Here is a 25,334-nt window from a genome sequence, read left to right as displayed (position 1 = left end):
ACAAATATTCATTTAATCTTCAGAATTTGTATCAGCTAATTCCGAATAATCGGTTATCGGTAGAGAAATTTAGTATCGGTGCATCTCTATTTTATAAAGCTTTTATGTCCTCATTCTGGAACTTGAAATAACTCAATTCACTGTAATGAGATGATATTCAATTCATTGTATAGGAGTGGCTAGTACTTTGGTAAACAATTACAGAACTTGTCTGAATTAGCCATTTAAAAATTGAAAGCATGAGAGGGAGAGAATGACTGTGGCTTTTGCGACAGAGATGGGCCACAGAGAAATCAATCCCATCATTCCAACCACATTGACGTATTGATTCAAATCCACTTTCCGCAGAATATTACCTGGCAAACCATAATCAACTCACCACATGTTAAATGAGTTTTGAAAGACCAAACCAATTTTGACCCTAAAATTTATACACTTTTAAATGTTTAATAAAAAAGGTTAAAGCTATTCATTGATAAGCTTATCTAATAAACTAAATAACAGCCTCTGCTGGCATCAGGCTTTCAGTGTATGTGCATGTGTTTACGAAAGGACGAAGCACGAAAGCAAGTCTGAATAGCATGTCGCACAGATCTACTTCTCACTGATCGTTCAGAACTCTGTTCTAGTTGGTATATAGGTTTAATAGAGATTATATCCTCTCTCATTTGGTCACAGACAACATTTCTATCTATCGCTTTTGGTTAGATGGTGGTTAGAAATGTTTAGCATACAGTAGCCTACAGTATGTTCGACAAAGATTTAAAACGTTTACTGGATTTCCTTGTCTTCTCATTTTCACACTGACTGAAAGAAAACAAAATGTTCAGAGAGATGCAAATAAACCGTGCATGCACTGTCAGTAAAAATGCCAAGGGAAGTATCACATTTACATGACTCACACTTTTTGTCACATGTTGTCAAACAAAAATGCTTTGCAAATATTAACTAAATGTATAAAGTTTTATTTTAATGAAATTTGGTCGTTGCACACGGGAGAACATTTTTCCATTGCCCAATACTACCAGAACTTTTAATTGCAGATATTTGACATGAATAAATTAAAACAAGAGATACCCTGACATGAGCAAAGCTTTCAAAGAATGTCAAAGCAACAGCAAACAGACACGTGTGTGAGTGTGTCCTAGAGAAAGCTTTACAATACAGACGGTCTCACCCCAGACAGATAATTGCTGTTGGCACGAAGCGTGATTGTGTTCTAGCTACTGGATCTAAAACACGCTGCATGCTGTTTTTCATACTGAACTAATGCTATAAAAGCCACGATCACAAGAACACAGAACAATATGCAGCCCACAATAAAAACAACATATTACAACATAGACAGACTCATGTTCTTCTAACATTTATCACAAAGTTTGTACTTTAAGACATGGACCAAAATGCCACGCAAAAAATGGCCCATGTTAATGTGAGCAGACGAAACTCGAAACTATTGAAAATACAGATGCATGCCATTTAAAAAAAAGCTAAAAGCAGCCTTACAGTTTGTGCAACGGAAACTCAAGAATAGTGAAATGCATGCAAGTGCTTGGAAGTCATGAATGTTTGTGGCGTTGACACCCTGACTAGCAGCAAAAAGATAATGTTTATCTTACACAGCTGTTGGTGTTTCGAACCCACATGCTGTTTTTTTTAACAAAAAATAATTTGTAAAGTATTCTGTGTTCCTGTAGCAAATACATTTTTGCTTTGTGTAAAATACCGACTGAAATCACAATATGTTTTCCTCTAGTAAAATGTTAATTTGAGAAGTATGTGTCATTTATGGAGCTTAAAGGGATAGTTCATCCGAAAACGAAAGTCATCATTTACTCACGCTTCAAACCTGTATGACTTTCTTTATTCTGCAAAACACAAAAGAAGATATTTTGAAGAATGATGGTAACAAAACAACACAGGCCCCTATTGACTTCTACTTTATGGACAATCTATACACCCATTGTTTGGTTAACGACATTCTTCAAAATATTTATTTTGTGTTCTGCAGAAGAAAGTCTTCAGGTTTGGAGAGACAAGAGGGTGAGTAAATGATGACCAAATTTTTACTTTTGGGAGAACTATCCCTTTAAATGAACTTGCATTACACATTTACACACAAACACACACAATGCTGCATGTCCTGTATGTTTAACTCTGTGTTATGACAGTAGCAGATTTCGGCATGTAGAAGATTAAAACAAAAAAGCATTTTGTCTGCATGTCTCATTCTGCCATCGCACCACCATCATGACGCCATTAGTGCTGTGTGTGTATGAGGGAGAGATGGTGTGAGCTCATGTGATGAAATGGAACTGTGTATGTGTGTGGGTGTGCATTTGTCTTTAGACACCAGGTGTAAAAACATGTCATCAAAGGTTACAGCTCAAAGGTTTGTTCTTTTACAGCCCATGTGATTTAAAGACAAAGCATGTAATTTCTGGACTCCCGACATCTCCAACTGAAACTGAAATCATTACTGTGTTCAAATAAGTACCACCCTCCCCCACGTCCTATTGGTCAGAAAAACAACACAGATAAGTGGGGCCTCTTCATAAAGGAGAAACATCAGAGATGCAGAAGACTTTTTTTTGTCCAAGAGAAACAATTATGATAATAAAGAGCTTGCATTTGCTTCATTCATTTTAAAAGTTTTGTTTAATACTAACTGAACCCAAACCGAAGCATGCAGAGACTGACGCCAACTGAGAGCAGTTTGGTGGATGTGTAGGCGTCAGTCTGCACTGATCACAGATCAGCTTTGAGTCACCAGCATAGGCTCAAACTGATAACTTCACCTTACCTGGCTGAACTGACACAGAACAACACTCAAACAGGACAGAGGCAGAGCAGCCTACGAAGCAGGCGTAGGACAAACCGAAGCCCACCATCATCATTCCAGATAAAGAATAAATGTCACTCTCCGCCCAAAGGCCTCTGCTTGGCGCCTCTGCATTTCGCACATACGCATACCGCGCAAACACAAGCAAACAGACTCAGACAAACGGCTGCAAACAAACTCGTTCATCCCATGTCCTCTTGAGCCCAGATGCAGCTTCTACAATAGTCCCAACATTTTTCTGTGATTCAGGTTATTTAAAAAAAAAGTTATATTAAATATTTTGTATATCGTGATATTAAAAACCATGGTTATCGATATTGTGTTAATTCTACACATATGATAATATTGCTAAGAATTCAGCAACTATTTCAAGTTTTGCCTTAAGAGCCACAATGGTTACAAAATCTCTCTCTACCGCACAACACTTGTATTTGGACTAAAATTCATTGGACAAAAAAAAGAGAAAACAAAATAAAAAACAATTAAAGATGAATTTGACTGATTATTATTAATTTATTTTAAAAAAGCAATTGATATTGTGATAAAGTGAATTTGTGGCCACAGTTATCATGTGGTGAAAATCTGATATTGTGAAACCTAGGGCTGCACGATTATTTGTATTTTAATCATGATAGCGATTTATGCTTCTCACAATTAATTGAACATAAACGCTGTGATATAAACGTTTTAAAAACTAGCACAAAACTCCCGATGAGGTCAGAAAATCATTGTAAAGCTTGTATCTTTAAAACTCACACTTAACAGGAAATTAAAAAATCATTGCATTGCATTTCTAATATTTTAATACTTAGGGTCACCAATAGTAATGATTTACAACTATAAAAAAAGAAATAAAAAATGGAGCAAGGTTTCATTTCGAAGGTCACTAAATGTAAATATTTGTGACACAGTGTTTAGATGAGTTTTTAGATGATTGATTGCATGCTTTGAAAGATGTTGTTGAAGAAGTTCAATGGCAGCAGATCAAAACCTCATTGGCTGTAAAGTATAGCCCTAATAAACACACTGAAGTGAAATTAAAAACAAAAGTTCTGAGCTCACAAAATAACCATGATTATCATTTTACTCATGATCCTGCATCCCTAGTGAAACCGCTAATATCCTTACAAAAATATGGAAAATGAAATCTGAAAACCTGTTGCTAATGTGATTGTATGCCGTGTAACAAAAAGAAAGTCAAAGCAGAAGCGTACAAGGCATGTTAAAAGAAACTAACTAAAAAATCAAATTCACATGTTTTGTCAGCTCCAGCAACAAGGTTGCACTTCTATTTCCTGTAGCGTTAGCATGTCTTATCCTTCAATCTACTCCAATGCATGATATCTGTGTGGTCAGAAGTCTTTCTTCATTAAAACAAAGAAATAAACAGATGAATAAAACGCCATCCCCACCCACGAAGTGACTAAGCGCTTGTCACTGAACCCTTACAGTCAGCATTTCTAAAGAAAGACTCCATCCTCCTCCTCACTGCCCACATGCTGCACCTCTCACCGGCATGGCTTGAGCCATAGGCGTATGTAATTACTAGATGTCTCAACCCTGCTCGTGTCCGTCTCACCACATCCTAGCAGATGGGCAGCAGCTTGTGAGCGCTCATGACCCGTGAGGGGCAGTTAGTGATGTAGTTCCAGCATGAAGCTATTGAAAAAGAAGCGTTAACAGGAAATGGGGGTGGAACTTCCCTTATTGTGTTGTGATGCACCTGTAATTATTGGTATCTATAGGAAAAAGCTAATAAAGGGTATATCTTTTTAAATATGAATATAATATGTAAAAGATACGGAGAGTATGAGAATATAAAGTCATTTAATAGCATCAATGATTCAATTCCAAACTATGATTTAAAGACTCATCATCATTTAAAAATGTTCTAATTTTTGGGGGGCATTTTCGATTTATTTGTACAGTTAAGTGAGAGAGGGGACAGGAAGTGAAGTGAAATAGAGAGAAGGGGGTGGGTTTCGGGGAAGGACCATGAGACGGCAATCATACCCGGCTTGCCCGATACACAACAGCGCCACATGTCAGAGCACTGCCCACGAGGCTATCGGCTGTGACGGAACACAATGTGTTTAACTACATCTTTACTCTATTTGCATTAAACTGTTTTTGAATCTATCCCTTCAATCTTAAGCGGTTATTTGGTGGAAAATCGTCCATCATTTACAGAAAAATCGGTCATATCAGAGCAAACTAATACATTTCAAGATATCTATCCTTTAACTATACTTAATATAAATTTAGCAAAAATATTTCTCATTTGTAACAGCGTGTATATGAACAGGGAGCAAAATCTCAGGCATTACGTGTCGCCTGGCTCTGGATGAAGAAGCATTTCTGTAAGTCTGTAGGAGAGTCTGTGTCAGACTAGTTATTCAGGGTGATCCCCGAGTTTGATCACAGTGTTTAATAGCTCTGTTTTGAGTCAGTGCTTTTCAAAACTCTCATGCTGAGAGGAGACTCCATCATTCCTTTCTCCTGTGTCACTCGCAGTCATGAGTAAAAGACCTCTTTTCTATCTAGCTCAATTACTCAATTCTTATTCCCCCTCTAGGCCTGTTTTCTCAGCAGGCGGTTAACATTAATACATACATACATACATACATAGATAAACTTTAGCCCTTTATTGATGCCTAAAAGAAACCGAACAAGCAGCATCAAGCAAAAGACAGCATGATATCGATGGTTTCAGAGACAACAACATAAACAAACGTCATGTGGCCCAAACATAAAGGTCCAACGTGTAATTTTTTAGAGAAGATCTATTGAAAGAAATGCAATACAATATACATTACATAACTATGCCTTTCAGAGGTGTATAAAGACTTTACACAATGAAACATTATGTTTACTACTTTAGAATAAGCTATTTCTATCTACATACGACGCAGGTCTCCTTACATGGAATTCACCATGTTGTTTCTAAAGTAGCCCTAATTGGACAAACTGCTCTACAGAGCACATTTCGTAAATATGATATCTCCTTCTGCAAAGAACCGAAAACGTGACATCATCTTTGTCCTGTGTCAGCCACCGTAGTGGATGCAATTCACAACCTCTCCGCTATATGGGTCACTTGCATACAGCTTTCCTGTAGCTCAGTGGTAAGAGCATTGCGTTAACAACGCAAGGTTGTGGGTTCGATCCCAGAGGATTGCAAATACCTATGTAAAATGTATAGGATAAAAGCAATGTAAGTCGCTTTGGATAAAAGCATCTGCTAAATGTAAATGTAATATGTCGCTAAATTTCATACACTGGATCTTTAACTTTTGGTAGACCTCCGAAAAGAATCAATAAGTAGTTTTAATTCAAATGAATACTATTAATATACAATTAAAAATTAATATAAATTTATATTTGTATAAAATTAAATATAAAATAAATTGGTATATTATAACCAAACACAGACCAGATGTTACCTTTGTTTAACCGCCTACACAACAAAACAAATTCAGCAGATAAACATATTCCATCTTCTAGCTCAAATTCTATTGCTCTTTGTGGAAATGAATACACTTTCTTCTAAAAACCCTATATAACATGCATATAGTTATAACATGCATTACAGCCACCAAAGCCAACTAATACATAAAACCGGTTACCACTGATGTACAGTTATGTATCACATAAAATTTCCTTAACACATAAATCAATTTGGGAAATTTCGGTCACTTTCGACGTCAGATTTCTTTGTTGTCTAGGTAAACATCCTAGAGATTTTAAGACATAATTACCAGAACATCATGACGCTACATCGTCTTATTTCCTGTTATAGTGGAATTACTGTGTGTACACTGGTTCCCCGTAACAAAACAGCACACTCCCCAACACCTCCAGGCAATGACCACTGGTTCTGACACAGCAACAGGATGGGCCACTAACTGTGTGTGCCTGTGTTTTTTGTAAAAAGCTCTTCACTTCGTCACTTTTCCTACGGGACCAAAGCAAACATCCATAGTGAGATCATTTTGACTGCAAGTGACCCATACTGCCATTCTGAATCCCTGCATCATGTTTCAACTGGTACACAATGAAAACAGGAAAAAGAGATTTGAGATTAGCTTTAAAATGATCAGGTTTATTAAATAAGATAGAAACTTTGTAGCCTCAGATCAGACAGAGCTTAGACTAGGCTAATGAGAATGGATGCCTTCAAGCCACTTCCTGTTTCCAGAGCACTTCTACGGTGAGGTGATTGACACACCTGCTTGATCTAAACACTGACTCCACTTACTGGATGACTAAATGACTAAATGTAAATGTACTGGCAGGAAATCGCATGTTGTGCATGACTTCAAGTTGAAACTCATCACATTTTATTTCAGGCCTTGTTACGGCAACACATATGACGTAGATGACTGACAGAAAATGCCGAATCAATTTTTTACAATAGATGTTAGTTGACAAAGTCAACGGCAGCTTCCTATATATAGTAACTATTTCCTTAAAGGCATAGTTCACCCAATAATATTCTCCCTCGTGTCATTGTAGTTCACCCAAAAATATTTTTTATCATCTATTCTCCCTCATGTCATTAAAGTTCAACCCCCAAAAATGTCATCCTTGATTTTCTATCATGTCATTGCCAACCTGTATGACTGTCTTTCTTCTGTAGAAAAAAAGAAGATATTTTAAAGAACGGCAACAAAACTGGAACACTGGGACATCTCAAAATATCTTCATTTGTGTTACATAGAGGAAAAACTCATATTCAGGTTTTCAACAACATGAGGATGAATAAATGATGACAGATCTTGTATTTTTGAGTGAACTATCCCTCTAACAACATAATTTTATATACGACACCCATCGAACCCTAGTTTCATAGTGCACAGTCCAAACAAATGCTATAAACAAAGTGAAACAGTATCTATGGCCCAGCAACATCCTGTTTCCTGGTAAAAACACAACAGAGCAGATTGTGTGGTGATTACTTTAGGAAGCTTCAGTGGGTACGGCTGTCACATCGGCCATCATAAGCAGAAACTTATCACAACAGCTGGACAGATTTCCCATTCTCCCATGCATAGGAATCAACTGCTCTGAGAAGCATGAGACAACTTACGCTCCGCACCAGACAAAGATCATTAAAAAGGGTCCGCAAGGGGTCGGAATTCTCAATGCATATCTGATTTTAAACAATTCTGCACAATTTAAGATTAAAGCCCTCAAAATAACTTTTCGTGGCTTTTGCTCCATGCCTATTATCTTTAAAGGGATAGTTCATCCAAAAATGAAAATCCTGTCATCTACTCACGCTCATGTTATTTCATACCTGTAAAAATTACCACTTTGTTACGATGAACACAAAGATATTTTAAAGAATGGTAGTAATTTTCATAGACTCTAATAGAACTATATGTTCTCCTAAATTCTTCAAAATATCTCATGTGTTCAACAGAACAAAAAAATAGGCTACAATATTTTATTTCCAACTATGGTAGTGTATGATGTCCCAGAACTGAAAATTGCTAACATTCTTCCAAATATCTTTCTCTGTGTTCATTGGAACAAATGGGTGGGAGGGTGAGTGAGGGTGACCGTTTTGGATGAACTATCTCTTTAAGGCCTCTAAAGTATGCCCTAAAAGATAAAAAAATATATAAATATTAAATATTATCCAATATCTGAAATGATAGACTACCTTATGAGAAAAGACGTTGGTTTTATTTCATTTTCGACCCAACTTTTAATAGAAAGCTATGCTGCATCTGTGGGCAAAACAAGTTCAAATCCATCATTTCCGGATCCCTTCTCCTCTCATAACCACACAATTTCCTGTTTCTTTTCCTTTTATACCTGGACAATTACATAAAGAAATTTAGAAAGGGTAAAAAAATGTAGTCAGTCTTTCGAGAACATGCCTTAAGCAAATAAATAGCTAGGTAGCTGTGCTTAGATTTGTTTCGCAGAGGCCGGAGAACCTGTTCTTTTGAAATAGTGATGAGTTTGTTTCTTCTCTTTTTTCACAATAAATCTGTTCACGGGCTATCTGTTCTTCTCGGAGGATGCTGCTTCCGGGAAAGTCTGGATCAATATTGGTGTCGGTTAAGGAAGGTTGTTGGAGGATCTATCCTGCTTATCAGTTTGAGTGCAGATCGGAGTCTTTAAAGACATCACACACACACACAGATTGCAGTGGGAGCATGTCCAAGCACTTAGCTGTGATGTTTTAATTAAGGGAAATGTCTTGGATATCAGGGAGTTTCATTATTCTAATTAAAAACAAGCCGTTCAGAATTTAACTTGATAATAAACTAATGAAGCAATGTTTTCACTACCTTAAAGGAACAGTTCTCCCCCAAATTCTGTCATCATTTGCTCACCCTCAATTGTTCCAAATCTGTATAAATTTCTTTGTTCTGATGAAAACAAAGAAAGATATTTGGAAGAATTTTTGTAATCAAACAGTTCTAGGCCACCATAGTAGGAAAAAATTATTTGTTCTGTTGAACACAAAAGAAGATATTTTGAAGAATGTAGAAAAGCAAACCGTTCTGGGCACTTTTGACTACCATTGTATTTGTTCCTACTATGGTAGTCAATGGTGGCCAAGAACTGTTTGGTAGGATGGAGCATTAGACAGGTAATTTGACGAAAAATGAACATAAAAATATGTGTCATTAAAAAGCTATAATGTTAGGGGGCTAGGTTTTCCCAAACCTATTGAGAGAGAGTTGTGTCAACTCCGTTGACTCCAAGGGAACATTTGTTTCACAGCAATGGATATAACAAAGCACAGGTTAAAATTGATGTCTTAATTCATCGCTCCTTTAAGGAGAAAACATAACTTCCTGGAACTATATGAAGGCTCAATGAATCATGTGATACGTGAAAATTTTGAGCTTCCGTTGTCGTGACTCTCTCAACGGCTCTGGGTTTTCCTAGTGCACACAGCTGTGTAGTTGCTAGGGGGTTTGGATTGTTGCTAAGGAATTGCTAGGTGGTAGACATTTTGGCCCCAAGATATGGCTTGGATCCATTTTAAAATGTAAATCTTCATGAAGTTGAAGTCTAATCACAATAAAAATAACAAATCATTTAAAAATAAAATAGTTTCAGTTATTTATACTCATTCATTTCATGTATTTTTAATACACAGATAAATCATGTTTAGAAAGCTGAAAAGACATTCATCTTTCACACCCAGCAATGAATGACACATCTCCCAGTTTGAGTGACAGGCTGAAGGCAGCCAATCCCAGAGGGACAAATTCAGTCTGACAGTTTAACAGGCTTTCACGCCGGTGGCTTCAGGGCCGTGTTATGCCGAATCTAGTCCAAGTGAGGTTTTTGATCTGAGAGAGAAGAAAAGATGAAGTTGACAGCTCAGAGTTTCCATCCTGTGCCGACGGAACGTTTATGTGGTCGCTCTGATGATGTCACCGCTGTTATGGCGGGAAAAGACAAAAGCCATTCATAGATACAGCAGGTGTTCCTCTGTGGGTGCTTTAACCATCAGGCCTGAGGTTTCATCTTCTCATACACACGCAGACACTTCATTTATATGAACTGAAAGTTCAGTCTATGAGAGTTCACATACAGGTCCACATTTTAAGGATGGTCCCTTAGTTTCAAAAACTAGTTTGTTGGGTGTCCACAACATGCAACCTACAACTATTGAGTCCATTTAGATTAGATGAATGCATTGTAAGAGATCAGAATTTACAACATTAAAAGGAAAATGTGTACAATTATAAACAACACATTCTAACCATGTTTGCTTGGTAAACAGCTCAATATGTTTTGGAACAAGACTATAGATCATAACACAACTGTGCTACTGAAGGGTAACATGATGTGGGTTCCATAAGGATATATTTTCCTGTAGTCTGTGTTTTTTAAATGCTCTGACTCCAAGCTGTTTGTTCTCGGCCTGTCTCCAGGGATTTCATTCACAACAGCAGCGGATGGTGACTGGGCTCAGATGGCCCGCTGGTGCATTTATGTATGTGTGTTGCCCAGCATGTGAGAAGGAAACATAAATAGGGAGGCAAACACATCACAATAAATCAGGCATGTCAGCCAGACTCCCAGAAAACCAGCAGCACCTAGACAAAGACAGAACACGGCCCCATATGGACACCCGTGAAAGCTTGCTGGATGTTCCTCGTACATACGTCCAAATGGGCAAAGACACCAAACATCCCACTTGGGTTGTGTTAGTCTGTGGCTTGGCCCACCAGAGCAAAGCTGGATGAGTTTTGGGGGGGGTGTTAATATAGACAAGTTCTTCCATTCAAAAACAGTATACAGGAGTCTTCCCTGCTTTAAAAAAACAATAGAAAGCCAATAGAAACCATCACAGAAATTCGAATGGTTTCCATAAAACACCATCATGAAGCATTAGCCTTTTTTATTAAAACCTTTAGAAAATTCCTTTTCGTCGTGTGATTTGGGCATAATTCCAATAGGATTTAAAATCCCACCAATAGAAACCATCACATCCCAGTAGACACCATTACATTTTCCATTAAAGCCATTACAAATACCTTTAAAACCATTAAGACCACTACAACTTCTTTAATAGTTTCTATAGTTTTTTTCAGCAGGGTTGTTTTTAAACTTGCCTTTTGACTTTTTAACTTGATTTAATCAATTCTATCCAAGAGCAAGAACAGCTTGAAATTGTGTTAAATTTGGTTGGAATTCAGTGCAAGATCCTCCTTTTGTCTTTTTTAAACTTGTTTTAAAGCAGATTAGATATTCTAACATTTAAAAAAAGTTTCTTAGACATCTTACAGACTAAAAGCTTAAGCAGAGCATGATATAAGGATGCTTAACAAAGTACCACAAGAGCATTGAAAAACAAATGAAACTAGACTCTCTAAACAACAAGTCAGTTGTTGAAAGACTATCTGACCGTTTCCCTTCACCCCACCAATCCCCAAAACACACTCGAGAAACAAGGAACGTTTCTGTTCTGTAAAGCACATATCTTCCGGTGATGGACCTCACCAGAACCTCACCCAGAGCTCTGACGGGACATCAGTACAAACATGAAACAAAAGGCCCGTTCTCTCATCTTCCGCTCCACTCTCTCTCTCACTCCCTCCCTCCCTCCCTCCCTCTCTCTCTCTCTCTCTCTCTCTCTCTCTCTAAAAGAGACCTAACCACCTGAGACGCAACTGTCGAGACAACTATTGATTTGCTGTTGAGTTGATCTGAATCCATTCTGAAGTTCCACCTGCTGTCTGCGCCCCCCGTTAAAGAAAAACAGCTCCAACACACATTAACTTAGATTAACAGTCACTAAGAAGACAAGGAGCTGTCACAATCGGGGCTCCGGTTTCACAGAAACGCATTCTCACCACAGCGGAAAGTGCGACACCCACCCACTCAGTTCACGAGCGCAATAGCGCCCCAGGACACCGGAGATGAGCGACGAAGACTAAAATAAAAAGACGGAGAAAACAAGGGAGAGTAAAATGTGAAAGAGGTGAGCAGATGTTCTGACATTTAAAACCACCAGCGGGGACACAAATGAACCCCTAATAACGAATAATTCATCATATGTTCACTTTGAGGGGGGGAGTGGTCCAGTGTGCAAGCTTTTCCAGATGAGGTTGAATCGCTAATTTGGGTCCCTAATAGAGTGGGAGAGATTAGCATGGAGGGCTTGCTGCTCTTTAGCATGCGTATTAGACAGTCCGAACGGCATTATGGACGTTAGGATGTTATACAATGTGTACGAAACCAATCAAGATAAAAATGTAACTAAAACCAGCGTAATTACGACCGGTTATAAGACTGCACAACTAGCTGATTTAGAAAATTGTTCCGCATGTATCTTAGATCCAAGCAATGCTTGATAAGGAGTCAGTGTTGTTAAAAGAATAAATGCAGACAGGAAACAGGATGTTGTGGGGCACTTCCTTCTCTGTGAGCTTTCTTCCAGATGACCGAGGGTTAAACGGTGCACCGGATCACAGCAAGCAAAAAAAATCACAACAGACACCCATGCGAAATACAGCTGAACTGATTTGCAGAACAAAGATTGGGTTGCACAGTCTGTCCGGTCTTGCATGTGTGTGTAACACAGAACAACACTTGATTCAACTTCATTTAGAAAATTCAACCTGTCTGAAAAAATTGAATCGTTTGAAATTTCTTTAACCGATTTGGAAATCAAAGTTCTTCAGCTCGCCATCGGCCCGTGACTTTCTCATTACAGAGCCTTCTTTCATCATTTGCTGGGCACCAGATGAACCTCATCATCACACCGCGGAGCAGACGGCGAGGTAACTGAGGCGTGGTAGACTGGGGGTTTCAGGGGATGTGCTGTGGCGTGTGATTGGTGGAAAAATTGAAGGATGTTAATTGAGCTTTTATCCAAACACAGACCTTTGCTCATTAATCATAGCACTGGGACAACATTTGACAAGACTATTTAAGAGCAATAAACAAAAACACGGTCAAAATAACCCCAAGGAAGAATCTTCAGCACTACCATGCAGAGCGGACATCCGTCACACAATAAAAATAAGAGTAAGAAAGAAGAGGGAGAACCCAAATTGAGCAAAACATCTGGCTCTGTTTCATCGTTTTTTGGCTGTTTGATTTTCATTGTGCTTGTGCATGCCTACAAAATGTTGTGTCGCAACATAAATAAACATACAACATATATACAACATAAATCTAATGTTTGTTAGGGATAGTTTACAGAATTTACAATTAGCAGATCTTACTGAGTGTGCGTGTGTGTGTCAAATGCAGCTGTAGATGTCTGAGGCGGGGGCGAAGAAAGGGTGAGAGACCCATTTGGTGTGCGGTCTCTGAAATGTTTTACTTTCATTCTCTGAAACTACCTTTGATGCTTTTTAGCCCCTAAATAACTCTAATTAACTCAAGACTGCTGACTATCAAGTGCACTGGTTCCTGGCAGATCTGTCATACAGCATCATGCAATCTCAATTATACACATTATATCAAATATTTCCACATATGAAGAAGTTTTCGGTTACAAATGTCACAACACAGTACTGACGTGAGTGCCTTAAATTGATAGTTCGCCCAAAATTGAAAAAATAATAATATTTCTCTTGTCATTTCAAACGTGTATGACATTCTTTCTTCCGCAGAACAAACAAAAAAGTTGTTAACTGGGCCCCATTCACTTGGATTGGTTTTGTGTTCATACAATAGAAGTGAATAGGTGCCGGCGCTTTTCGGTTACCAACTTCCTTCAAAATATCAAATTTTATGTTCTCCTGAAATATGTTAATGATGGCAGAATTTTCAGTTTAAATGCTAAAACATTCAGTGTTAAGTCTAATCCAGTATAAAAATGTTTAAAAAATGTTTCAGCAAATGTTAATACTTATAGTGAGGCCCTATGATAGTTAATAGGGTACTCTTTACAATGAAAATTATTCGATTTTAAATTTTTAGTTTTGAACAGGACAGCAACATACTGTAGAAGCAACTCACCTACTAAGCAAAAGCACATTTACCAAACAAAAAAACCAACAACAATCTACTTAAGAAGAAACATTGAAGTTTAACTTCTGCTTGCACGATAAAAAAATGTTTTTTTAGAAGAAGCTTTCTGCATTTAGCCAACTTAAGGTCAAAAAACATGCCTGTGCTTTAGTTCCCCTACCCAGCAGTTTCAAATCCACAGCTCTGTTTCCATCAAGACGGCACTTTCACTTCAACTTCTCGTCACGGACTCAAACGACGTCTTAAGGTAAAGCTACACCAGTGACCTTTACCACTGGATCTCATGAACAATCAAATGTGTTGCTGCATTAGCAATTACGTTCATTCTGTTCTAAAAGCAGGAAGGTCCAAGTACCATCCCGTGTCACTGAGTTTTAAGGGTGTGTTCCTGTGTGCTGAAAAGCTGTTAATGTAACATTAAGCTGGACGTACCGCACCGTGTTGAACCTTTCTGTTTACTCACAACAGATGGTAATGGGCTCCAAAAGACGGCAGTTACAAACAACCAGAGCACTTTGTTTATCTACACTGAATGTTCTTGTGGATAAAGCGGAGAGGGACTGCAAAACAACATATTTTCAAAACCATGTTAGTTATTAGATTGACTGATTGTATAGTTGGTCTTAAGAAATCGTTATATATTTACTTTTCATATTCTGATAAGACACGTTTGTCAAGATTAAAAGCGACCGATATGCAATTTAAAAAATGACAAAATTGGATAACAAAACTATACTATAGAATTTACAGTTTACCAACAAACAAAAACACAGAATAACATATTACCAACACAATCTAATGGCAATTTGTAACTATTTTTACGAGACGACAAATTTAAATGAGTTAAGCTGCTTTCACCCAGTGATGTAATTGTAAGGGGTGAGGCTTCATTCTTGCTTTTCTCTAATAATCGTTTTTTAATAATACCATCACATTGTACAAATTCATATGCCTTAAAATGTCTTGAAATTAAATCACCCAGTTATTTTACTATCTTAAGAATTAAGATAATAATATAAAATAACTGACAAGGTGATTGTTGAAGGACTAGTCAGTCCATCCACAAAACAGGGTATCTGGACTACATGCAAACACTAACACGTGTACATATATGTGTAGGTTCATGTACAAATTTGTGGTGGACATTAATTAAGGATAGTTCATCGGTGAGATCGGTAAACATCCTGTGTTTTAAGGAAATGTTAAACACTCCAAATAGCGACTTAACATCAATGTTAACGCCCACACGGGTTACACATACAAAGATACATAGCTATAATAAGGGGGAATTAAACATCCTGCCACAGTAGAGCACATAATGTCTTATTAACATAATGAGATTTTAGATGTCACATACGCATCTCAGAGCTTAAAAAAATTTGGTTTAAATAATACTCTGCCACAAAAGGTGGCGTAACAGAATAGACACCTCGTCCATCAATTACATATAGACTAGGATAAAACGGTGCGAATGCAAAATAGCTCTCTGAACCGTCCCTGCTGTCTGAGTCCTGCTCAAAGGCCAAACCTCAGATATTTTTGTTTTGTGAGGTCTTTATCTCTGTTGACAGCAGTCTCAGTCTCATCTGCTCACACCTCAAAGCCACAGGAACATTTAAACATTTGCCGACCTTCTTGGTGCACAACAAGTCAGGTACAAGCATGCTGGTAAGTGTGCAAAGAGCCAAAGTTTAAGGGTTCTGCATCTCTTTTGGTCTACTGCACTCCATGCTTCTTTACACAATGTTATCAGTCTTTTTCACCGAAAAAGACACCCAAGACATGAAAGACACCCAAGACATGAAAGAAACACCAGCACAAGGCAAACATGAACTTAAAGCCTTAAGGCTGCCATTTCAGAGCAATATACAATGAAGGCTGCCAAAGTCCTCTAGATTCAATACATCCTGCCCATTCATCTCCGTTCCAGACCACTGTTTTGCCTAGCTTTTAACATCGATACTAATAGATAGTAATGCATTTAGACCTTTACAGTAAGAAGCAAGCTCAGAACCTCAGCATAATTATCAAACAGGGTTGACGCTGTCAACTCATGTGCCCTTGTTCGAAGGAAACACGGGCGTCTGAAGACGGGCGTCTATTGCTGGTGTGCCACTTACTGAAGCAGCTGTTCCAAATTCACTGCTATTAAAATAGTGCAGTTAATGAAACGCAAAGTGAGAACCGGTTCCCTTTTTTGATGTGTCTCGGTTGACTTTAGGGTAATGTATTTTGTTTGCCCACAGCTGTCACAAAATGTAAAAAACAGAAGATTAATATCGAGATTAGTACAGAGATGTGGTCAAAATGAACTGATAAATCATGGGGGTACAAATAATCAAGCATGAAGAAGCTTTTCATGGGGAATATTTGTTTTGGCAAGAACTTCTTGCAAGTTTAAATTGGTTTACTGCGTAATGACACTTTGTAGACCTCTCACAACAAACACGCCAAAAATACAATTTAACATTTTTTTGTCTTCCACATACTCTACAACTTTGCAAAGCAGACATTATATTTATGGCAGGAGGGTGCTAAGAGGGGGAGGCAAAAAACGTCCCATTGTTGGTCTCAAGAGCAGCAGTATAATTACTCCAGCATATGCACAGACTCCACGAAGATGCCTGGCTGCAAGCCGGGGAGCAGTTTACCATACTGATGTCTCCCCACAGCCCCACCACACTATGAATGAACTCGCTCTTCTCCACAAACGTCTCCTCAATCCTACTGCCATTTCTTTCTATTCCATTCCCTCTTTTAGCCTGTAATCTCCAAAAAAGACACATTACTGTTCCGTCCATTGTGTGGGACGGGAAGCCAAGGGCTGTAAGGCGTAATAGAGGATCTCTCCCTGGAGATTTGTGGTAGAGTGGCATGAAAGACATGGAAAGCCTGTCAGACGATATCTCTGCTCTGTCCAGAATGCGTGTCACGGCGTCTGGGTACAGCAGGGGTGTCAGGCCCGCCTGTCAGACGGTGTCCTCGGGCTAACAAATGTTGCTTTACCTCTCGGTCACCCCAAAAACACCACACACACACACACTTTCAGCCGACTCTGCTGTGTCATTTCATGTCTGCAGAATTTGAAGAAACTGGGATTAATGACTAAAATTAAACTCCTCTGCCAAAAGCCGAGCCAGATTCCAAAATACCAGGACGCAACAACTAAAATACTTTTATTTCCTGCCAGTATCAAACACCTTGTGATACATTTTCAAACTCTGCAGCTTTACCTAAACAGTCAGTGGCCTAAATGCAGTTTTATTGATGTGAACGCTCTAAACCAGATGTTGTGAATGTTACGCCTGGCTGTCACAAAAACAGAATGCTAAGATTTTCCTCTATAGTCAAGAGCCGTGTTTCATGTCTGAAACGTACAGGCCGACACAGTGTTCTAATGGCCCCCGGGGTGAGCGTTGGGCATGTGTCAGCTTATGCTCAGGACACACTTGGTCTGTTAATAATCTCATTCACTCTTTCTCGCCCTGTGCACAGTCTGGTGGCCCACCAAGGGTTCAGATCCAAATGGGGTCTCTGCCCCTTTTATATGGCCTGCTGTTCTTGATTCACGCTGGATGTCTGGGATAATTAACCATGACTCAAGCTGACATGGAGGACGGGAGCAAACTCAATAAACTGACCGATGGGAAGTCACATGACATGACCTCTTCTTTTGTCTATCTAGATAGATATTCAACAAGCAACAGATCAGTCAAAAAAGAAAGGACTGTTCGAGTTGACACTGACAACCGTGATAACACTCGCAAGAAATCCGAACCAATGTAAGCATACATGCAAATACAACTGAGGCGATGTGAAATCCCCGTTCCATCCATACAGACTTGCCCTTTCGTTTCACAGAAGAACAGACAAAAACACCAAAACAAACAAACTGAACACGCCACATATGAATCAGACCCAGAGCCAAAAAATGACTTCTTACCTGTCCTGTGACTGTTCTTCGTACATTCTCTCTTTGGCTTCCTTAAAAAGGCGGATGGCTCTTTTTGATTTCTTCATCAGGCTGTCGATGTACACTTTGAAATATTCATTCTCGCTTAGCTGAGTAAGTCTCTGGTTCTCCTCGTATTTGCACAGAATCAGCCTCAGGTGCTGGTAAGTGTCAGGTAAGATATCCAGGATGTACGGAGGACTGTTCTTCAACTGCAGCCTGGGGTTCTGACATAACCTCACCTAAAGAACGCCACAGAAACATCGAGTTTTAAAACAACTACATCTCATTAAGGCTTAAGCAGGTACTTTCATCCAAATCAACTCATTCAAGCTAAAGATTTTTTGTGTGCACGAAGGGATTCGAACCCGCAACCTTTGTGCTGCTAACACAAAGGTTGACAATCAGCAGATTAAAAAATTAACCATGGTTTTTACACAGTGGCTATCACTTAACTGTGGTATTTGCAGTGACACCATAGTAACAACAAATGTACAATTGTCTAACTGTAGTAAGTAGTTTAACCATGTAATTTCTATGAATCTATAGTTATAGCTTTTAAACATTCAAATTTGACATTTATACTACGATAAAAAACATGGTTCATTTTCATATAGGTTGATAGACATCGGTCTGTCACAGCTTTGACACTGCTAAACATTTATATATAAAGAATAATACCAGGAAATAATAAAAAGAATGTTAAAAAGATAACTTATAATCTCACAGAACATATACAATGTAACATGTTAGATAAATATCTACATACAAACTTCCCACGTTTGCCGATTTGTAAACATTTGTCACATTGTATCAAATTCATGCGATTTCATGGAAAACTCTGTCAGCGCGGGAAGAGAGAGAGGAAGCGCTTTTCCGTCATCGCCAGGAACACTGCAAACACACTATAGAGATACTCACCACTTTATCCATAAGCTTCCATGTCTTCTCCACGGTCCGACGGTCCGCGGCCGCTTGCTTGGGGGGTCCGACCGCGTCCTGGATGGTCTCTATGATGCCCAAAAGACGGCCTTTCCGATTGTTAGGTGGGCGTCCGCTGAGAGCAGTTGCCATTTTCTGCACACTGTAACACAGAGACGAAATGTCGCTCCTGAAGGTAACAAAACACATACGAGTGACCATAAACATCTCACAAACGGCTACAGGACTGTGCTATACGCTACATCTTTAACTTTGCCTTTGTGTCTGTGCAACACGCTTCAAACCCTAAACTTAACTTTAAGGTCAAGTTTCCTTTAAAGCGAGGAATTGATAACAGCACACAAACGACAAATCACAGAAATGTAACTACGTGAGCGACTTATGTATCGCTGTGCAAGAATCCAGGATTGGTCTTTTAACGACACAGTTGTATCAAAACGACTGACAACTTATCAACAGGAGCTGAAAAGTGTACAAATTCACCGGTAATTCTGCCAAGCGGCGCTTTTGTATCACATATAAACTCGAGTCTTACTGCGGAAAAAGGCAAACAGTGTAGCTGCCAAGGCAGGGAATGTCAGTGGATAGTTCCTGAGTTGAGGCTTTAGGGAGGTCCCCCACAACAAATTACAACAAAAGCAACAAGAACACAACGCCGATGCCAAGAAGCTGTCACATCTCTGCCCAGATGTTGAGAAGCTAGACGCCGCTGTCCCGTATCCTCGCGTTTAAAGCCCGTTAAATCCCGCTCTGATATGATCGTGACGCCGCTCGGTTAAAAAATCAGTTCGCTTTAAACGGCCGATGAACAAGAGCAGCGAAAGCAGCAGGGCGGAGCCGAGAGGGCGGGGTCGATGAAGCAATCGCTCTCGTGTGTCCAATCAGGAGACGACTGTCTTTCGGGAACGTGCGCGGGGGTGACGGAGTTCTCCAATAGCCAATAAGACAGAAGGCTGAAAGTCCATACTTAATATTTCCGTAAATGAAGAGGCAATGAAACCGGCCACAGCGCTTTTGTAGGTTGTTCCTATTATGCAAATTGTATTTAGTCATGTTCACTTTCTCCGATGGAAACAAATTTTGTTGTTTAGGTGCTCTGAAACCACGTGGGCCATTGGCTGAACATTTTGTCTTAGTGTTTTAAATGGCGATTTGTTTCTTCTTCATATTTTCATTTACATGTATGCATTTGGCAGACGCTTTTATCCAAAGCGACTTAAATGCAATGTCCTATGCATTTTATACATAGGTATGTGCAATCCCCTGGGATCGAACCCACGACCTTGCGTTGTTGCCACTGAGTTACAGGAAAGCTAAAAATACTACTTTTCTTCATTTCACTTCGATCCTTTTGTGTTTTATAGGGTTTTGTGCATTTTATCATTTAAGTTCATTAAAGCTTTAGCATTTTTAGCTTTATGATTTAAGTTTTAGCACAATGTAGTCTTAATAATCATACTACACTATGTATATTAAACACGTTCAAATGTATAGCTGATGTATAGATGTATATCTGTTAAATGATTCTTTCATAGAAATGCATATGATGTGTCAACATCATTTTCCCGGATGTGTTGGAATTGACAAGCATGTTAATAATGTCCTGTTTTGTAAATGTAAACAAGAGGTCACACAGGCCTCTTTAACCGAGCAATCTCTGAGATCGGCCTTTCGTCCATCTGTTTGTCTGGAGACCAGATGTTTATGGATTACCTATAGTAGTGTACCCGTTAATTGAAGAAAAAGAAAAGTCTTTACAGTTGCAAAGACATAAAAATGTGAAACTGTGGTCAAACCACTACAAAAACGCATTGTAAACACTCGACGAGGAAACAGGAAATAGCAAAAACGATACATCTCCTTTGCAGGAGAAGCACTCACGAAGCTATAACACATTTGTGAAGATACATTTTATAGGATATTCAACACCAATCTAATAACGGCATAATATATATATTATATTTATGGCTTTTTAATCATACGCTTTGGATAAATCTGCTACCCAGTGTCTTGAATTTCTTTTGTTTATTTGCTATTGTATATTTTGATGTCATGCTGTCGTATTAAGTTTGCCATCTCATTTTATTATTAAAATGCACATCAAATAACCCAAAAATGCCACGCTTTGAGTTGTCAGTCTGGAAAAAGAGAAATGAGAGGTATGACTCATTTAACACAGAATGATATTGCGGAATTATAATGTTTATAGCAGGCTCTGGTTATGGATTAAGTGAAGATATAAATGTGGTTAGCACATCACTTCTGCTTTTTCAAAACATCATTTGGTTTGAGAAAAGATCATTTCACCCAGGCTTTCATGCACCGCCTGATGAGAATTTTGAGATGTGCTCATGTTGGCAGGCAGGAACCATGCATGATGTTTGTAATGAGAATGGGTGTCCCTGGGGCCATGACCAGGAGGTCACACGATACAGTGCAGTGCTTATTAAAGCACAACGCTCTCAGTTCCTCTTCCATGACACTAACACACACACACAGGATATGTGATCCAATATCTCCCAGGCATATCTTTCAGCTAAGAAAACTGCAGATAGGGAATAAGAAGCAGTGGAGTTGATCAAATCATTACAGAGGCTTACGTTGGCTTCATACTGTAGACATACATATTATGAAACATACTTTGTTTCTCATACATTTCAAAGTGCAAACGTTTTAATTGTAATGTCATAAATATGGTGTTCACTTATTCAGATAAAACTATCAGTGTCAGCATCATACCGCATTATGTATTATGTGTTCAAGTAAAAGGCCATAATCTAAAGTGTGACGTTACAGGATGTAAAACGATTAAGAAGGTCAGCATAACCGATTTCCTCTCAAAAGGATCAGACGGTCAGCATAATATCTTGCTTCTCTGTTAGAATGTGACCCTGCTTTCGATTTCCCTTTTCCTGACCCCTGGAGGTTAAGTATGTGGTAATGGCTTAGAAAGGAGGTGGCAGGAGAGCCCAAAATGTGACGGAGAGTTTCGGGTCAACCATCCCCATCAGTCTTAACTCATATTCACTGATCAATAAAAAGCAGCAATCTATAATCGATCATAAGAATGAACATTTAAACAAGTGGAAGTGCCTGTGAAAAAACAGTCAAATATATTAAAGGAGGAATGTGGTATTTTATGTGGTATCTAGCATCGATGTTGTGAACTGCAACCAACGCACTAATGTGGCTGACACAGGTCAAATATCTTGTTTTCACTTCTTTGCCGAAGGTGATAACATATTTTAGTACTACTGTGGATGCAACATGATGAATTCCACAAGGAGACCCGTGGTGTATGTAGATAAAATACCTATTCACAACATCTTCATACACCTCTGAGTCAGTGAGGATTTCTTTAAGACTGCAAGGGATGCTCAGCTTCCCATGTAATGTCAAAAAATGTATGGTCAAATATTAGCTATTGTGGTAAGATTTTATTGACTAAAAATGCGTTAGAACACGTTCATCTCGAAGACGAGTTTGTTCAGAATCAGCTACATATAGCATGTCGGCTGCCTCGATTTCCTTCTCAAATAGTCCCGTAGCGTCACAGTGCATTTCCCTGTTGAAGCCCAGCGTCCACTGACTTCAATGGGGCTGCTTTGAACAGTCTTTTCAGTGCTTCGAAACTAGACAGTCATTGGATAAATGCTGCGATTATGTCCCGCCCGTGGACGTTCAGCGTCTTGAGGGTTGAATGGAGAAGTAGGCTGGCCTGGACTCTGGGCTTCTGCATGATGATTGGAGGGTCTGTCGAAAGACTGCATGTCCTTTTGATTGACAGTGTTTGTATAATATAAAAGTCGATGACGCTTAAGCTATTTGAGCTCAGTCACATCGCAGATTTTGCAAGTGTAGTCGAAAGACAAACTGCTGTAACATATTTCTTGGTATTTGCTTGGCGAAATTTGCAATTTTCATCATACATTTCACACAATTATACACCACATTCCTTGTATCAGTTTAACCCAATTCCCACATTTCCTCTGTCGAGTTTAGTATCTTTTTATAGATTGTTTGTTCATTCATCCCTTTAAAGGACGAAAATGAGCTTCCCCTCTTGAAAGACAAGCAGACGCCACTGCTCTAAGGACATAGTTACTGTATGTTTATTCCATTGGATTTCCCATCAATAGATCCTTCTTAATATCACACGCATCACACTTAAATGCTCTGAGTATTGAAGAATATCACTGGCATGTTTCTGAGTCAATATTTGTTTGTTATGACTAAGCACTTCAGTATCAGTGAGAAAGCAGTCTCTCAGGATGTCTGTGGCCTGTCAAATGTGTACGAGAAACGTGACTGACAGATACCGATTTTTTGCAAGGGTTGAGGTACTGTTTGTTGTATTATTTCAATAGGTGTATTGTTTTTGGCAACAGGGCACAGTGATGTCATCAAACGTTGTGAAAGGTTTCATTGGACTAGGAAGTAAAATGATGATACTCTGTTGCCAGAGGAGAAAGTTAAATTCCAATTTAGTGACTTTCCATATAGGAAGTCTTTTATGTAAGATGATTCAATCAGGAAATTATTATGTGTGCAAGTTCGGTTGTGTGTTTTCAGAAATGTTAAAGGCTTTATTGTGCCCTAGGGAATTACTAGGGCAGTTTGCATGAGAGTAGACTGACATTACAAAGAGTATTTACCAGATCTAGTCTTACCTGTAAATTCCATAAGAATAAAAGGTCTGATTTAGATGATTGCCACAAATGACTTATCCGGAGTACCCATGAGCCACCGTGAGGAATTAAGACAGATAGGATTTCGGATGAGGTATTGCGAAAGCCAAGCAAAACGTTTGTATGTAAGTTCCAATGGTACCAGAAAAACAAATTAGTTTTAAATGTTGTTAGTAAAATAATGTTAGTAATAGTGTTAGTAATTGTGCTTTTGTAAGTGAGATCAACGAAAATGCTAAAAGAGTTGTTTTCAGGTATTGTGGACCGCCTTCATTTCAGCTGGTTCTTTCATCAAGGCCGTCATGTCCTGACTTGAACAGTCTGAAAACCATCTTCAACAGGCCCCTCAGATTTCCATGTTTGGACCCACAGTTTACAATTTGCTCTGGTAATGGTATAGCAAACAAAGCAAACAGACACGAATATCCGGCCCGGCATACAAATCCCTACCACAGCAGGACACTGATAACCAAAATTTATCTCAGACAACAGTTTCCTGACACCACAGCTGATAGCAATGCCACCAGACTTCTCTTCAATGTTGAACACGCAGATTCATTGCAAAACATAAAATAACCAGAAATACTTATCTAGCCTTTCATTGCCTTCGTCTGAACTATATTGGCTTGTGGGAGATATTTTTCTGTCGTCCTCTTCGGTTGGTATCAGGGTCTATCCAGAGCGATGCCCATGGCAACAGAGCTAAATAAAGATTCATGAAAGTGTGTGTTGCTCAGATAAGACATAGAAGTTCTGTCAGAGAGGAAACGGCTAAAGATGAGAAACAATTTAGTCAACCAGAAAACCACACAACCTCTAATCTGCGATACAGCTGGTCTTTGGGCTACTTTGTAGCAAACTACACACACATACATGAACAAATGCACACACATGCACAGGACGTCCTCTGCGGCCTAGCAATAAGTACACATTACTGCACCCTCATCTGCATCATCATTTCTGTGATCTTCATCATCGTGTCTCATCTACATTCGTCAAGTTCTGATTCATGTAGTACATCCGACAGATGAACAGTCACTTTTGCATTGGTATCCAACTATCTTACAGTTTTTCTCAAATGCTAAAACACAAAAGCCAATCCTCTAAACCAAATGACCAGTTGTCTAAACACATTTACTAAATCTAGCTATCAATTTTCAATATCATAAACACATGTCACATGAAGACACAATTCACAAAACACATAAATCTCATAAATCTTAACACATTTTTCCTTGCTCAAACACAAGTTGCAAAAGAACTCTGCTCATATTCTCAAATGAAAGCTCATGTGATGCAAAATGCTTGCCACAATCACCAATATTTGAACACAATGAACACACCTGGCGTCATTCATTACACACAACGACTCAAAATTGAAGACACTTGTTGCTAATGCTGTAACCTCATGTATAAAAGCAAGTTCTGAGTGCACAGTTTGCTG

General features: G+C 38.8%; 1 protein-coding gene across 2 annotated transcripts in view; it reads right to left on the bottom strand.

Moving 5' to 3' along the window:
* cblb (Cbl proto-oncogene B, E3 ubiquitin protein ligase) overlaps positions 1-19,998 on the bottom strand; it is a 62,027-nt gene extending 42,029 nt beyond the window's left edge. The window contains exons 1-3 of one of the 2 annotated variants that reach the window (XM_056736681.1): positions 19,738-19,998; positions 19,182-19,371; positions 18,252-18,502 (exon numbers count right to left, since the gene is read on the bottom strand). In XM_056736681.1, coding sequence (XP_056592659.1) covers positions 18,252-18,502; positions 19,182-19,334 — 404 coding nt within the window. In that variant the 5' untranslated portion in view covers positions 19,335-19,371; positions 19,738-19,998. The remainder of the gene's footprint in view (positions 1-18,251; positions 18,503-19,181; positions 19,372-19,737) is intronic. The other variant, XM_056736680.1, reaches the window with a different exon arrangement.
* Positions 19,999-25,334: the final 5,336 nt, after the last annotated feature.

This window comes from Triplophysa dalaica, chromosome 22 (genome assembly GCF_015846415.1).
Source record: "Triplophysa dalaica isolate WHDGS20190420 chromosome 22, ASM1584641v1, whole genome shotgun sequence".
NCBI classification, from domain to species: Eukaryota; Metazoa; Chordata; class Actinopteri; order Cypriniformes; family Nemacheilidae; genus Triplophysa; species Triplophysa dalaica.
Note: the sequence above shows the minus strand (reverse complement) of the source record. Positions and strands in the feature narration are given on the sequence as shown.